We start from the raw sequence: 14,713 nt of genomic DNA on the forward strand, positions 1-14,713 counted from the left end.
TTGAAGCTTGAAAAGATGTGAGTTCTTTATGTGCAATCTTTCACTTATGCATGTGAGAGGGTTATCGGTTTTTTAATATTTTTACATTGTAGTACTTGTTTTGCTTGTTGGTGGTGTTTGCTTATTTAATATATTCTGTCAAGGACAGAAATTACATGCTGGTTTTTTTTTTCTTTTCCCCCTAGGGAGTATGTCTTGGATTTTTCCCTTATTATTTTCATTACTTTTTTTTTCCTCTTCTTTTTATGGTGGTGGGGGTGGTTATGTTTAAATGAAGTTGCTTTTACAGCACCAATGACTTAATCATCCATTTCCTATATAAAAAGTAGCTACCTTTTTGCATGGACCTCATGTATACTGTAGTATAGAGGTGGAATTTAAGGAAAGGTATTAAGTAGGCTGTGTTTTAGCTTATGGGCAAGTAATAAATTGTATCATGTATCTTGAATGTATCATAGATAAGCTGCTATATTACAATTGCCACTTCAGATAGCTGTGAAATTAGGTGATTAACTAGTTGGTCAATAACCTTCTAATTTCTGTATAAGTCTAGCTACATGAAATAGAAGTGGGGGTTTTGATTTTTTACTTTGCTTTTCTGTTTGGAGTATCATTGTAACTACTATATTGTAAATGATGGAAAATAACTGCATATGCTAAAAAAATAAATTGTTTTATATAAAAAACCCACAAAAATGGATAAAACACTAAAAATTTTTTTTAATTTTTTTAAAGGTATATGTGGTCAACATGTACTTTAAGTCAATGAATTGGTATCCTCTTTACTACCATATAATATGTTCCTAAAATTGAGGGGCAAAAGACTGCACCCAAGGCCGAGGAGACATTCCATCTGTTTCCCCATCTCCATCTTTCAATGTGAGTGATCCATCACATGATTTTCCATATGTTAAACCAACCACGCATTTCTTACATGTATCTCCTTTGATGTGGTTCATAATCCTTTTATATGATTTATTGTATCTATTTGATTTATTTTTGGATATAATTGTTGAGAAATTCTAGCGTGTTGGGAGCTACAAAACTCCCCAGTTGAGTGAAAATTCCTGGTACGGCAAGTTTGCATAGTCTCTTGCCACCACGGAGAGACCAATACCTACCCTCTTGTAACATTCATTTCTACTTGGGAACCAAACCTCGGAGTGGTTTGTTGATTAGTGTCAGGAGCAGCCTGTCCCCCTGCCCTGTCCCTGAGGCATGATTGCACCTGGTCAGGGAACAGATGAGTAAACTAGATATATCCTAATGCAACTAAGGCAAGCAACACGTAATTTTCCTCCTAGCTGAGCAATTAACTGATAACTCACTACTTTCAAGGCCTGGACATAGTTGCAAAAGTCCCCACTGTGAAAAAATGTATTATCTTTGGGACTGTGAGAGCAGGCATTATGGCTCCTGGGGATCCTGTTTTTCTGGAAATTTTCTCTTAGAGCTATAAACAGCCTAATGATGCTTACTCAAAAGAAAAAAAACTGACCTTTACTAAACCATGCTAATTGCCTCATGGTTAAAGGTCACTTCCTTAGGGCTAGACATGAGGTTTTGTATATCTTAGTCTTAAAAAATACCTGTCTCTCCCATATGATAGCCTGAGTGCCTGTAGGGAAGTTCTTTATGACAATTATTACTACTCCTAAGATTAGAAGTATAACTTCTGCAGAATCCATGTTCTGTAAAATTGTAAAAATTATCAGAAAACGCTTACTGCTCTTTCTGCTCCTTGTACCTTTCACCATAAATAAAGCTGACTCTCAGGTCAGAGCAGAGATGCCTGCCTGGTGACCAGAATGAAGCTTGAGGCTCTTTCATCTCTCTCGTGCTGACACCGTCCATCCTTCAGGGAACTCTGGACCTGCTGGAGCTGGACTCTGGCACTAGTGTTTATATCCATGAGGGATTTAAGTTTGGGTTTTCCTCTGGGTGTTGTCTTTGTTTGGCTTTGGTATCAGAGTAACGCTGGTATAATTGCATGGTTTGGAAGCGGCATCATGTCCTCTATATCCAAAATGAAACAATTTACAATTGGTACCATTGTCTTTGTAGTTATTTAGTAAAAGTAACTGGCAGCACCAAATGTGAAACAACCGGCAATTTTCCTATATAAATAGTTAGTAGTAGCTGTCTGGGTATTGATGGAAGGAGGGTGGGAATGGTTTCAGAGATTGAATTGATTGCTACAAATGTATTCAGGTTTTCTCTTTCTTTGTCAGCTTGGGTAAATGTATCTTTTTAAAATATGTCTGTGTCATCTAAGTTGACTACATTGTTGGCATAAATTCTTTTTTTTTAATGTTTTAATTATTTTTGAGAGAGAGAGAGAGACAGCATGAGCTGGGGTGGGTCAGAGTGAGAGGGAGACACAGAATCTGAAGCAGGCTCCAGGCTCTGAGCTGTCAGTCCAGAGTCTGACATGTGGTTCGAAACCAGGAGCTGTGAGATCATGACCTGAGCCAAAGTTGGACCCTCAACAGACTGAGCCACCCAGGCGCCCCTAAAATTCTTTATACTACTCAATGTACTCATTTAAATTCCAGCAAGGTTACCAGCCTTACCAAGTATATTAATTTGTTTACAAGTGTAATTAATTTTATTACAAGAGTACTCGTTTTCTGAACAAATTTTGGATTTTCCTAAAACAAAGAGTACAAAATCAAGGATATATAAGTTATTGAAGCTAAATTAATGATAGCGGAAAGATAAACATAATATCATAAAATTTTTGAAAATTAAAAACCTCTATCTCTGAGGCCTTCTTATTATAAATATTACTACTACCAGAGAAAAGATAATTCTAATTATTGTGTTTAATAGACACAATAACCTAAGGTTGGTAAATTATTTAGTTTATAATTAAAACATGAAAGTTTAAAACAACATTTAAGGAATGCAAATGGCTTTGATTATTTACAAGAAATTTATTCAACAATATTATTAAAACTGCCTTAAGAATCCTGATGAATAGAATTGAGACACGCCTTTGTCAATGACCATATAAATTAGTAATATACTTATGCTGATTGATAGGCATTAACATGGGAGCCTAAAACAGAGAAGATGAATATATTTTTTTTGTTTTTCTTCTCACTGTTCTAAGAAACAAGCTAATATTTCAAAACTACTTGTCAATATTTCTGTCCTCCACACTGGATCTCGTTTTGAAGGAATTGAGAGTAGTACATTTATTTTACGCAAATACTCATTCCTTTGAGCACCTTATCAAGATACCTGACGTAAGCACCTTACCAAGATGCCTTAGCCGAAGTCTTAAAATATAGCTCAAAAATATTGTTGAATCATTGACTTAATTATATATGGTCACCTCTTGAACATTGTTCATGTTCTTTACTCCTGATTAAACTTTGTGTCCTTCTCTTTTGTTTCTCTTAAAAACATGCTCATCCCTCAGGTCAAGCAAAGATGCATTCAGTTATAAACATTCTCTTTCATATCCACAAAAGATTTTGAACTGTGTCTCCCAACTGACACTCTTATGATATATACTAACACTACTGGCTTTGAGGTTCTTGGAAAGGAGACTGTGTATTTCCTTTCTGTCATCTATTTCACTAAATATAAACTAAAAAGGTGGTTGTTTATTTAACACCTACAACCCGTCAGTTATCAGTGAAGAAAAGAGAGCACAACTAGCACTTATTGCACATGTACAATATGTCAGATAAGTTGTCTACATTTTGCTTTCTTGCACATGCCATTCTATCGACTACATCATATGATATAGTTTTTATAGACAAGCACTGGTTCTGGTAAACATACTGGCCTGTCTTATATTACCAGAGTTCGGTATAATTTCTCTGACCTAAATTTCATTTTCTTTCCATCGTAAATCTTCCGTCTTTTTGAAAATCTAAAGTGATCCTTTTTAAAGAGCTGATTCTCAGATCATTCAACAATCACAGAAATGGGTTCTATAATAACAGAGGTAAAGGTTTATCAATGATGCATTCAATATGAAAAAAAACCTGTTATTTTATGACTGTGTCTTTGCTGTCCTTATTTCTCAGGCTATACATGAGGAGATTCAACATGAGGATCACCACTGTGCATAACAGATACCACTTCGTGCACCTGGAGGTTTAGGAGTTACGGCACAGACTCGGAGAAGAGAATGGTGCCTTGAAAAATGGGGTTCCAGTCTGGTGTAAAACTGACAATTGGAGAGGATTTTGTGATGTTCACCTGCTGAGTACATCCAGAGACTGGTGGCAATGAAAAACACATAAGATGGGAGAAGGAAGAGCAGTGTGCTCACCTCATAAATCATCATGGCCCTGAGAAGAAGCAATTGGCGGACATAAGACTTGGAGTAAGAAAAAGACACTGGTGAAGAGAGCTCACAGACGTGATCGATTGTGTTGAACCAGTAAAAGGTAATTCAAAAGCAAAACATGGGAGTTTCAGGAAACATGCTCCTCCCCAGGCATATGATACAACCTCTAGAAGGGCACAAGGCTTGTGGGACACAGCCACTGTGTAGTGCAGTGTTGTAAAGGGCCACAAAGCTGTTATGCCATCACAACAGAATTAATTCAGTAACCACAAGGATGAAAAATAAAGTGTACTATGCACCCTGAAAATGATTTTTTTAATTTTCCAAGTTTTTATTTAAATTCCACTTAGTTAACATACAGTGTAATGTTAGTTCTAGTGATTCATCTCTTATGTATGATGCCCAATGCTCATCTCAAGTGCATTTCTTACTGCCCATCACAAGTTTAATCCATCTCCCACCCACCTCCCATCTGGCAGTGTTCAGTTTCATCTCTCTAGTTAAGAGGCTACTCTATGGATTATGTCTCTTTTTCCCCTCCTGTGTTCATCTGCTTTGTTTCTTAAATTCCACATATCAGAGAAAATCATATGGTATTTCTCTTTCTATGACTTACTTATTTCAATTAGCATAATCCTCTCTAATTTCATCCAGGTTATTGCAAATGGCAAGATTTCATTCTTTTTGGTGGTTCTGTATTATTCCATTATATATATACATACATATATATAATGGAAACAAAGTGTATTCAGGAGTAAAGAACAAGATATATATATATATATATATCATGAAGTATTTTCTTTTCTGAAAGTACATTAGCATTCCACTTGTAAGTGAAAGTGTTTTATCCAAATGAAGAGTTAGAATGGAGAGAAAAAGGGAAAAAACAAACAACAAAACATGAAATGTGACCTAGGTCAAAAATGCAGCTGCTTGTATTAAGGGCTATTCAATGATGGTGTGTGTGTGTGTGTGGGAGGGTCGTATACCACAGAAAGTATATATGTAATATTAGTACATGGGGAAATAAAGGGAGAACTAACGATGTGCAAGGAATTAGTCCAGGATCTTTGCACATGACTTGCAAATTAATTTTACTAACATTCAAGTGACATAATTATGTTTAACTCTACTTTTCATATGAGACAGTATTTAAAGTTCCAAAAACAATGAACACTGAGACAAAATAATAAGGAAAACAGGAAATAAGCAATAAACCTAAAAGAGAATAAAAAGATAAAAATGACACACGTGCATGCAGAAATCTCACTCTGTATATAAACTGTTGGACAAAGCCATGTTCTTCATTGTAAAATAAAAAAACTCATTTTGAAAAGGAAAACTATTCCATAATAATTCCTGAAAGAAAGCATGATTCTGAAGAGTTTTTCATGAAGATTATGAAAGCTATATAGCCAGCCAAACATATCTTAAGAATCATTTTATCCTATGCATTTAAATGATTATAGATTGAAGAAAAGGAAAAAAAGTAGGCTTCAACTTTGAAATACACACAGGCCTATACCTGAGGCAAATAGAAGAGGCACAAGGGTCAGTGAATCAAACAGAATAAGTCATAACTACCTCCTCCTGGCTCTCATCTGCCCTCTAACGCTACAACCCACTCATTTACCCCTCCTGCAGCCTGCACTTTGGGACCTGAAGTGTTACATGGAAAATATTTTCTAGAAAAATATTTTGGACCTCATAGTTTTTCTGACAGCTTCTTTTACATCCTTGTTCCGCAGGCTATAGATGAGGGGGTTCAGCATGGGAATCACTACAGTATAGAACACTGAGGCCACCTTGTCAGTATTCATACTGTTGCCAAAACTAGGTCGGCAGTAAATGAAAAGGATTGTTCCATGGAAGACAAGGATGGCAGTGAGGTGGGAGGCACAGGTGGAAAAGGCTTTGCGCCTTCCCTCTGCAGAGTGCATCCTCAGGACGGTGATGAGAATTAGTAAGTAGGAGGTGAGGATGATCATGATAGTGGCGATCTCATTGATGGTGGCCAAGATGTACAGCAATAGGTCATTCATAGTGACATCAGTGCAGGCAAGGGATAAGAGAGGGGGTAGATCACAAAAGAAGTGGTCAATCACATTTGATCTGTAGGATGGGATCTCAAGCACTAAACACAAGTGGATCAGAGAACATGCCATCCCACAGAGATAGCAGCCAGACACCAGCTCCATACAGAGATTCCGGGACATGGTGACCATGTAGAGCAGTGGGTTCCAGATGGCCACGAAGCGGTCATAGGCCATCACAGCCAACAGGAAGACCTCAGTTACCACACATGTGGAAGACAAGTAGAATTGCACAGTGCATCCCAGAAGAGAGATGGCTTTGTCTTTGCTTAAGGTATTAGTTAGCATCTTTGGCACAATGACAGTGGAGTAGGAAAAATCCACAAAGGAGAAGTGGCTGAGGAAAAAGTACATGGGAGTGTGAAGGTGAGAGCTGGCCTGAATCACTGCAATCATGCCCAGGTTGCCCAGCACCGTGACTCCATAGATGAGAAGGAACAGCAGGAAGAGGAAGACTCTCAGCTCCGGGGCTCCTGCGAATCCGAGGAGAATGAACTCTGTCACCCTAGAGCAGTTTTCCTTGTTCATGTTCCCATTTGATTGAGGTTGGAGAAAAATATGAATACTTATCCTCTGTTATACGATCCCAAATTCATTTTTTGGACATCTCTTAAAAAAAGACATAGAAACTTTTAAGATAGTTAATTTTTTTTCAGCAAAGAATTAGGACATAGCTTTTCTGATGTGTAGGAAAATTGCAGGCGTGTGGGAGATGCATAAGGTCACACTTTAATTCACAGATCACACAAAAACATCCACATCCATCACAACCTACATGATTCTTTAAACAAGTCCTACCCAATTTACAGCTTGATGCTGATTCATTAGAAGGACATCTAACATTTCTTAGTCATATTTTTTATGAAACTCATAGCTTTTTCCTGGCAGAATGGTTAATGAGTCCTGGAAGTATTGAGATTCAGCAAATAATGTTTTACAATACACAATATTCTCTGTTTTCCACAATAATGATGAGAAGCATGTCTATGGTGGCTGGTTACCCACAAGAGTTCATTTTTTAGCAATATGTTTTAGATGGAGAAGAAGCTTTTATACTCCTTACCAGCATTGTTTTCTATAAATTAACATAATGGTTTTCTTAATTGTGTCATTCAATATCAACCTTTGTACAGGGAGTTCCTACTTGAATTCAAACTTCCTTTACTCTGAGTGGGAAGCCTTATAACAACATATACAACAAATAAATTCACAGCTTCAAATCTATTTGGGTTTTTTTTTGGTTTTTCTTTTGTTTTGTTTTTTGAGAAACAGAGAGAGACAGCATGAGCAGGGGAGGGTCAGAGAGAGAGGGAGATACAGAATGTGAAGCAGGCTCAGTCTCTGAGCTAGCCGTCAGCACAGAGCCCAACGCAAGGCTCGAACCCACAAACCATGAGATCATGACCTGAGCCGAAATCAGACGCTCAACCGACTGAGCCACCCAGGAGCCTCAAAATCTATTTGAAGAATAGATCAAACGTGTTCGTGTGACAATATTATGAAAATGTTTGCTGCTTCATGGTAGCATTGTTTATGGTAGTAAATTTCAACAGTAATATGTCAAACAAGACGGAAATGGGCAGCTGCCACTGGGTGACTCAGTTGGTTAAGTATCTGGCATCAGCTCGGGCTATGATCTCATGGTTCCTGAGTTCAAGGCCTGCATCGGGCTGTCTGCTGTCAGTGCAGGGTCTGCTTTGGATCCTCTGTCTCTCTCTTCCTGCCCCTCGCCCACTTAAACATGTTGTCTCTCAAAAAATAAATAAGCATTAAAAAGATTTAAAAAAACAAGAAGGAAATGGTGACAGCTATGGTACATATACATTCTGGAAATGTATGCAGCTATTTTTGAAGGCCATTTAATGATCTGAGAAATGACTATGATAAATAGTAAGTTGAAAAAGAATGAGCCAGAAGGCATAGATAAAATATTATATCTGCATACATAATTTGCTTGGCATTCTTAATCCTCACAAAATCCATGAAACAAATATTTTCTTCTCATCATTTGAAAAAGAAATGGAGAAACTTGCCTGACTGACGGTGTGGAGGCACCCCCTGATTCTTCCTGGAGGAGAGATAGTCTTCACGAAAATTCAACACAGTCAGGTGTGTCCCCCTTTTTTCAAGTGATGTCAAAGAGGTAACAGATGTGTGCATTAAGAAATCCAGTCTAGAAACAAATAGTTATTCTCATAAGATGGTTTTTCTCTCTTCAATGGTCAGTAAAAGAAAGTCATCTTTTCCCAAGTCCAATTCAGTACATTATTTTGAAACCTTTGCCTGTTTTCAAGTCTAAAGGTGGAAAATCAGGCTGTTGATTATTTATAGAGAAGTGGTTTCTAACCAGGAGGGATTTTGGTCCCTCTGGGACCTATGGCTATGTCCCAAGACTTTTTGGGTTGTCCCAATAGGAAGGGGTGCTAGTGACATCTAGTGGGTAGAGACCAAGGTTGCCACTGAAGAGTCTATGATGCAGATGGCAGTTTCTTCCCTGCGCACCCCTAGCCATACACACAGAGACACACACAGACACACACACACACAGACACACACATGCAAGCAGCTGGTGCAAACACCAAAATATTTTCTGACCAAAAAGGTCAATAGTACCAAGGTTGAGAAGCCTGCTGCAGAAAGACATTTCTCAGTGTTGTGCACAAGACCAAAATAATTCTTCTTCTTTCTGCCTCACAGGTGGTCCCTCTAGGGACCTGAAACCCCCTTGCTGCAGCTCTGAGCATCTGAGAGGCTGTCAGGGGACCCTCCATGCAGTCTTTTCCAGGTTTCAAGGATGGAGTCAGTGTAAGAGATGAGGAAGAAGAGAAGGAGAGACCAGTCATTCTCCCCAGTTTCCTTGCACCCTCTTCCCTCTTACACCAGCAGCTGTTACAAGGTGGTTGGTCCTGCAGATTAAACTGCTTCCATTCCCGATTGAGGCTGTTTTTCCATACAAAAGCAAAAGTGTGTTCACAAGGAAGTGATCAAAACATGGCATTCCTTTAAAAGTCTCTAATCTAAGAAAGAGCAAAATACAGAACTCCTCTCCTCTACACTTCCTCTTGTTCATAGTAATGTCCATAATAAATTATACTTATGAGAAAAAAAAGAGAAAACACATTCAGCACCTAGAAAATATCATTGATGCCCACCCCCAGGAAAAGAGAGCACAGTCCAACTTCCTGTGGGAGAAGGATTGTTTCCCCTCGTTCTGGAGATGTTACCATGGAAATGCCTTATGGCTCTGTGTGTGTGTGTGTGTGTGTGTGTGTGTGTGTGTGTGCCGGAGCCGCTCAAACTGCCCGCAGTTTGAAGAACTGACGACACCGGGATTCCTTGCAGAGACTTTTATTGGTTCTTTTCTTCCGTCTTCCTTCCCCCTCCCCGCCGCTTGCTCCCCCATATATACCTGCCGCCCAGGCTGCGCGGCAGCTCATGATAGGCTGGCAGAGGCAGGGCTGACCTATTCCATGGCCTCGCATTGGTCTCTCACTCATCGCGGTATCTGGCCGGGGGGCGGGAGCACTAGAGGCCGGCAGGCCTTACCTAGCCATGTGCTCGGGCAGGGTCTTGCATCCGCCTCCTACATTGTGTGTGTGTGTGTGTGTGTGTGTGTGTGTGTGTGTGTGTGTGTGTGTATTTGGGACCCATGTTCCCTAGGGTTCCCAAGACAATTATTGATCTCTCTGAGATATTAGTGAGATATCAAGAAAACACTACTATCCTGGGACTCCGATAACTTCTTCCATGAGATAGAAACAGGAAGAAAGGCTACCCCAGCTGGGCATCCATGACTGTAACCAACAAGGATCCTCCCAGAGATCATGATACACTGTACACCATTTTATGCTGCCGCCGTGCATTGCTCTGTGAACCAGGGATCATCCTGTCTTTATGAAATAGATAACTATGTCTTACAAACTTTGCCTATGTCATATTCTGAAGCTTCTTCCTGGAAGGCACAGGGTCTGAAGTCAAACCAGAGTTCTGTCAAATACTAGCAACAGGTGCGAATAACAAACCTCCTTTAACTCAGAAGAGTGATAAATGCTCACATCTACTCACCACTTTTGATGACCCAGTTACTGTTCTGAATATGACTATTAACACATTTTAGCTTTTTAAAAATATTTTTAAATTTTTTTCGTGTGTATTTTTTTTTTTGGAGAGACAGAGAGAGAGAGAATCAGCAGGAGAGAGAGGGAGATACAGAATCCGAAGCAGACTCCAGGCTCTGAGCTGTCAGCACAGAGCAGATGCGGGACTCAAACCCACAAACCTGAATCATGGCATGGGCCAAAGTCAGAAGCTCAACCGACTGAGCCCCCAGACACCCTATTAACACCTTTTATCTTAATAAACCTAAATGAGATCAATATAGGTACACACATTTACAATAAGGTGAGGCACAGACAGTTGTAACTTGCCTCAAGTTGGAATCACTGATAAAATGAGGACATGTGCTGCTTTTTGATCTGTAACCTCCCCCCAAATGAGGGTGTGAGGAAGACCAGAGCCACTGATGGTGCTGGGGTGGCATCTCCCTGCTGGACACCAGAAGCCATTAACAAGGACTGGGTCTAGGATATCTCCCAGGTCTGCTCCTTTACTGACTCTATAATACTTCCTAAACCAATAGGGTTCAAATCACTGCCCGTGGCTTGTGCCCTTACATACAGTCCACATTTAAAGAATTTCATGGATGTAATTAGTTACAAGTAATCAGTTTCCAAAATTTCAATAATCTATGTGCATTCTCCTGAATTTGTTTCATCTGATAATTCTCAGAGTTTGAAGCATATTTCTGGGTGTCTTTTCCTCTGACCAGTTTCATAATTTCCTTTCCATTGTACATCAATTCTTCATTATGTTTATAGGTATCTTTACAATCAAACTTTCTGAAAACACTTGATTTACATTTCAGGGACAAATTCTACTCAAATAACATGCTCAAAAAGAAAAGACTTTAGTACCCATTATCTTGCTGACTGTGTCCTTCACATCCTTATTTCTCAGATCAAGGGATTCACCATAAGGATCACCACTGTGTAAAACACAGATGCCACTTTGACTGTGTGCTTGGAGTTTTTGGAGTTAGGAACACAGTAGAGGAAGAGGATGGTCCCATAGAAGATGGTGATGGCAGTCAGGTGGGAGGCACAGGTGGAGAAGGCTTTGCAGCGACCACTGGCTGAATGCATCTTGAGGATGGTGGCAATGATAAATACATAAGACATGAGAATGATGGCCAGTGCACTGACCACATTAAAGATAGAAAAAAAGAAAAGCAGAAATTGATTGATGTAAATATCAGAGCAAGACAGGGAGAGCAATGCAGAGAACTCACAGAAGAAGTGATTGATTGTGTTAAAACCCTGGAAAGATAATTGGATAGCAGAGCATGTGAATATCAGGGAACATGCTACCCCCCATGCATATGATCCAACTACCAGCAAGGCACAGAGCTTCTGGGACATGGCCACGGTGTAAAGCAGAGGGTTGCAGATGGCCACAAAGCGGTCATAGGCCATCACAGCTAATAAACAGGATTCCACTACCACAAAGGTACAAAAGAAAAAATATTGTACTATACATTCTGGAAATGAAATGGTCCTGTCTTCTACAACTAGGTTTGTCAGGGTCTTGGGAACAATGATGGAGGAATAGCAGAAATCCACAAATGAAAGGTGGCTGAGGAAAAAGTACATGGGGGTGTGCAGTTTGGAGTTAATCTTGATTATAACTATCATCCCAATATTCCCTACAACAGTGACACTGTACATGGCCAAAAACATCAAGAAGAGGGGGGCTTGCATTTCTGGGTAATCTGAGAAGCCCAAGAGAGTGAACATAGTCCCGTTTTTATTTCTCCCTGATAGTAACATGATGGGTTCTGTTTGCCAGAGATGGAATCGGTCCTGAAAATAAAAATGTTAAAGAGAGTGAGCATCTAAAAAGCTTGCCTCACTACCCCTTACTGAGACTGGAAGATGAAGCAACATGTCTTTTCTTAATTTCTCTATGTACTTACTATGTAAGATAAGCTATATGTCTAATATTTGAAGACATGAAAATCATTTTTAAATGTTCCTTAAGTATAAAAGCAACATAATTATTATGTTAAAATTGTTTAAGTTCTTAGGGTGCCTGGCTGACTTAACAGAGCATGTGACTCTTGATCTCAGCATTGTAAGTTCAAACCCCACGTTGCATGTACAGATTACATAAAAATGAAATATTTAAAAAACTGTTTAAAACCTCAATGGTAACTTTTAATACTTACAAATAAAAGCATGAGATAAAAGGATTTATGTTTATTTCAAATCAACTATTCCCATGTGGGAAGCTGCATAGATTCAGCTTATTGGCAGGAAGTGTTGCTCTCTGTAGGGAGAGACCAGAAAAACAAGATTAACCACCTACAGACCAGGGATGTGTATTTGCCAACTCTGGGATGGGATTGGAGATGGGCAGACGGGAGAAGCCAAATCGAACAAAAGATCAACCGCATTCGGACTTATGCAGTGTTAATTGTACCCCTGCCCAGCATCGCAGACGCCAAGTCTGGGCGCTCCTTTTGATGCCATGTTTGAAATTTCAGTTTCGGGTTCCCTTTTTCTAATAATCATTTGACTCTGTTACCTGGCAACCAACCTGGGTCAGTTTCCCGCCCCAAACCCTATAAAGGTGTGGATATTTTCTCAATAAAGGGGGCTTGATCAGAAACGCTTGTCTTGCCTCACTCTCTGTGCTCCCTTTCCTGCCCTATTCTCTCTCCCTCCCTCAGGAACGACTGGATTTACCGCCCTGCAGGCCTGGGGGCGGGACCGGACCGGACATTCCCATAACTGTTTCATTCTTCCTTCAATATTATAAGCTCATAAAAGTTACACCTAGCATAATTTAATGACTGATTATGTCAGCCTTGTAAGCTGTACAAAAATGAGAAATGTCCAAATAAATTCCTGTTTCCATCATAGGTTTACATTGTGACATTAAGCACAAAAACCCCTAACGTTTTATATTTGTGCCTTTATCATTCATTTCATATAACACTTCAATCTTTTTCTTTGTAATCAGTGAATCTGATATCAAAATAAACCTTAATTCTTTTTTTTTTCAGAGTTTTCTCCTCAACTAATGAATGGGCTCATAATTGTCAATCTCAGCTCATTGCTTGATAAATAATTAGTTTAGGTGTTAAAGATAATCATGTTTACTTCCTTATTCTAGAAGTGACAAAACAAACTGGAGAAACCTTGATATTCCCAGTGACATGACAGTAAGGACTAATCTATGTATCTGCGACTACAGCCTTGATCAGAATCCCAGACATACGTCCGTTCCTCCACATGAGACTGTGACCCATGTTCTAGGTCTAGAAAGTAAGGCATTTCTTTTATTGATGGTCATACTTGTAATTTGTGACAAGCCAGAGTCTCTGGACCTATGGGAAATAGTCTACTCACAATGTATCAACCACAGAGCTGCACTAGAAAGCAGCATCACAATGAAATGAGAGCAAGAGTTAGGGGAATTTTCTCTCTCAGAAATAACTAAGATTGACTTAGAAACTTTCCTTACCTAGGATTTGCTCTCTTTCTCTTTCTTCTCACCTATCTTCTTCCTTCAAGACATGCAGGGCATACCATCCATATATTATCTGTAAAGGAGAAGGATTTTTTTTAAAAAACTAGAGGCAGTAATACACTATGAAGACATTTTAGGAGAAAAGAGTAATATAAAGTATCATTGTCTTTCTCCAGTTGGTGCCGAACATGTCTGAGATCTACCGTAGCAGGAAACTCTTCATCATCTCTCTGGTAAGGTTATCTCTGGTCCCACGATCCAAGAAACGGTTTCAGATGGTCCGTCAATAAAGATATCAGATCACATTCAAGACTGAGAGTTTAATGGCCCTCTCTGTCCCTAAACTCATATGTCTGAGTATCAAAGACAACCTTAAAGACAATCCAGCATGAAGCTAGACATTCTAATTATCAATTTCTTGCTTACTACAATATTTCACTTATCTAAGCCCTTTCAGATTTTGTTTTTTATTTTTATAATAGTTTATTGTCAAATTGGTTTCCATATAACACCCAGTGCTTCTCCCCACAAGTGCCCCCTCATCCATGACTATCACCCCTTCCCCCCCCTTCCCCTCCCGCTTCAGCCCTTGGTTCGTTTTCAGTATTCAATAGTCTCTCATGGTTTATGTCCTTCTCTCTCTCCAACCCTCCTCCTTCCCCTCCCTATTTTATTTTAAATGAATGGTATATTTAAGATGACGATTCTTGCTTTCCAAATG

The 14,713-nt window shown here is 39.3% G+C and overlaps 2 protein-coding genes and 1 long non-coding RNA gene across 4 annotated transcripts; 1 reads left to right on the forward strand and 2 right to left on the reverse strand.

Annotated features, from left to right (window-relative positions):
• Positions 1-806: 806 nt before the first annotated feature.
• Positions 807-9,336, forward strand: LOC115307020. Its single transcript, XR_003915525.1, has 4 exons — positions 807-879; positions 4,044-4,409; positions 8,420-8,511; positions 9,100-9,336. It is a non-coding gene; the product is annotated as an uncharacterized LOC115307020 (long non-coding RNA).
• Positions 5,995-6,930, reverse strand: LOC115307014 (olfactory receptor 5L1-like). Its single transcript, XM_029957639.1, has one exon. It carries the CDS (start codon positions 6,928-6,930, stop codon positions 5,995-5,997), a length of 936 nt encoding a protein of 311 aa, XP_029813499.1.
• Positions 9,337-11,414: 2,078 nt separating the features above from the next.
• Positions 11,415-13,771, reverse strand: LOC115307018 (olfactory receptor 5D18). Of its 2 annotated transcripts, XM_029957642.1 has the most exons (2): positions 13,755-13,771; positions 11,415-12,270 (listed from the first exon to the last, which is right to left on the reverse strand). In XM_029957642.1, the coding sequence occupies exons 1-2, from the start codon at positions 13,769-13,771 to the stop codon at positions 11,415-11,417; spliced, it is 873 nt and encodes a 290-aa protein (XP_029813502.1). The 2 variants fall into 2 exon arrangements, with proteins under 2 accessions (XP_029813502.1, XP_029813501.1); XM_029957641.1 differs by lacking the exon at positions 13,755-13,771 and having other exon boundaries at positions 11,415-12,287.
• Positions 13,772-14,713: the final 942 nt, after the last annotated feature.

This window comes from Suricata suricatta, chromosome 11 (genome assembly GCF_006229205.1).
Source record: "Suricata suricatta isolate VVHF042 chromosome 11, meerkat_22Aug2017_6uvM2_HiC, whole genome shotgun sequence".
In the NCBI taxonomy this organism is placed as follows: Eukaryota; Metazoa; Chordata; class Mammalia; order Carnivora; family Herpestidae; genus Suricata; species Suricata suricatta.

What these genes read in the sequence shown, in the direction of transcription:
- LOC115307014 (XM_029957639.1), bottom strand. Translation starts at nt 6,930, where the DNA reads ATGAACAAGGAAAACTGCTCTAGGGTGACAGAGTTCATTCTCCTCGGA.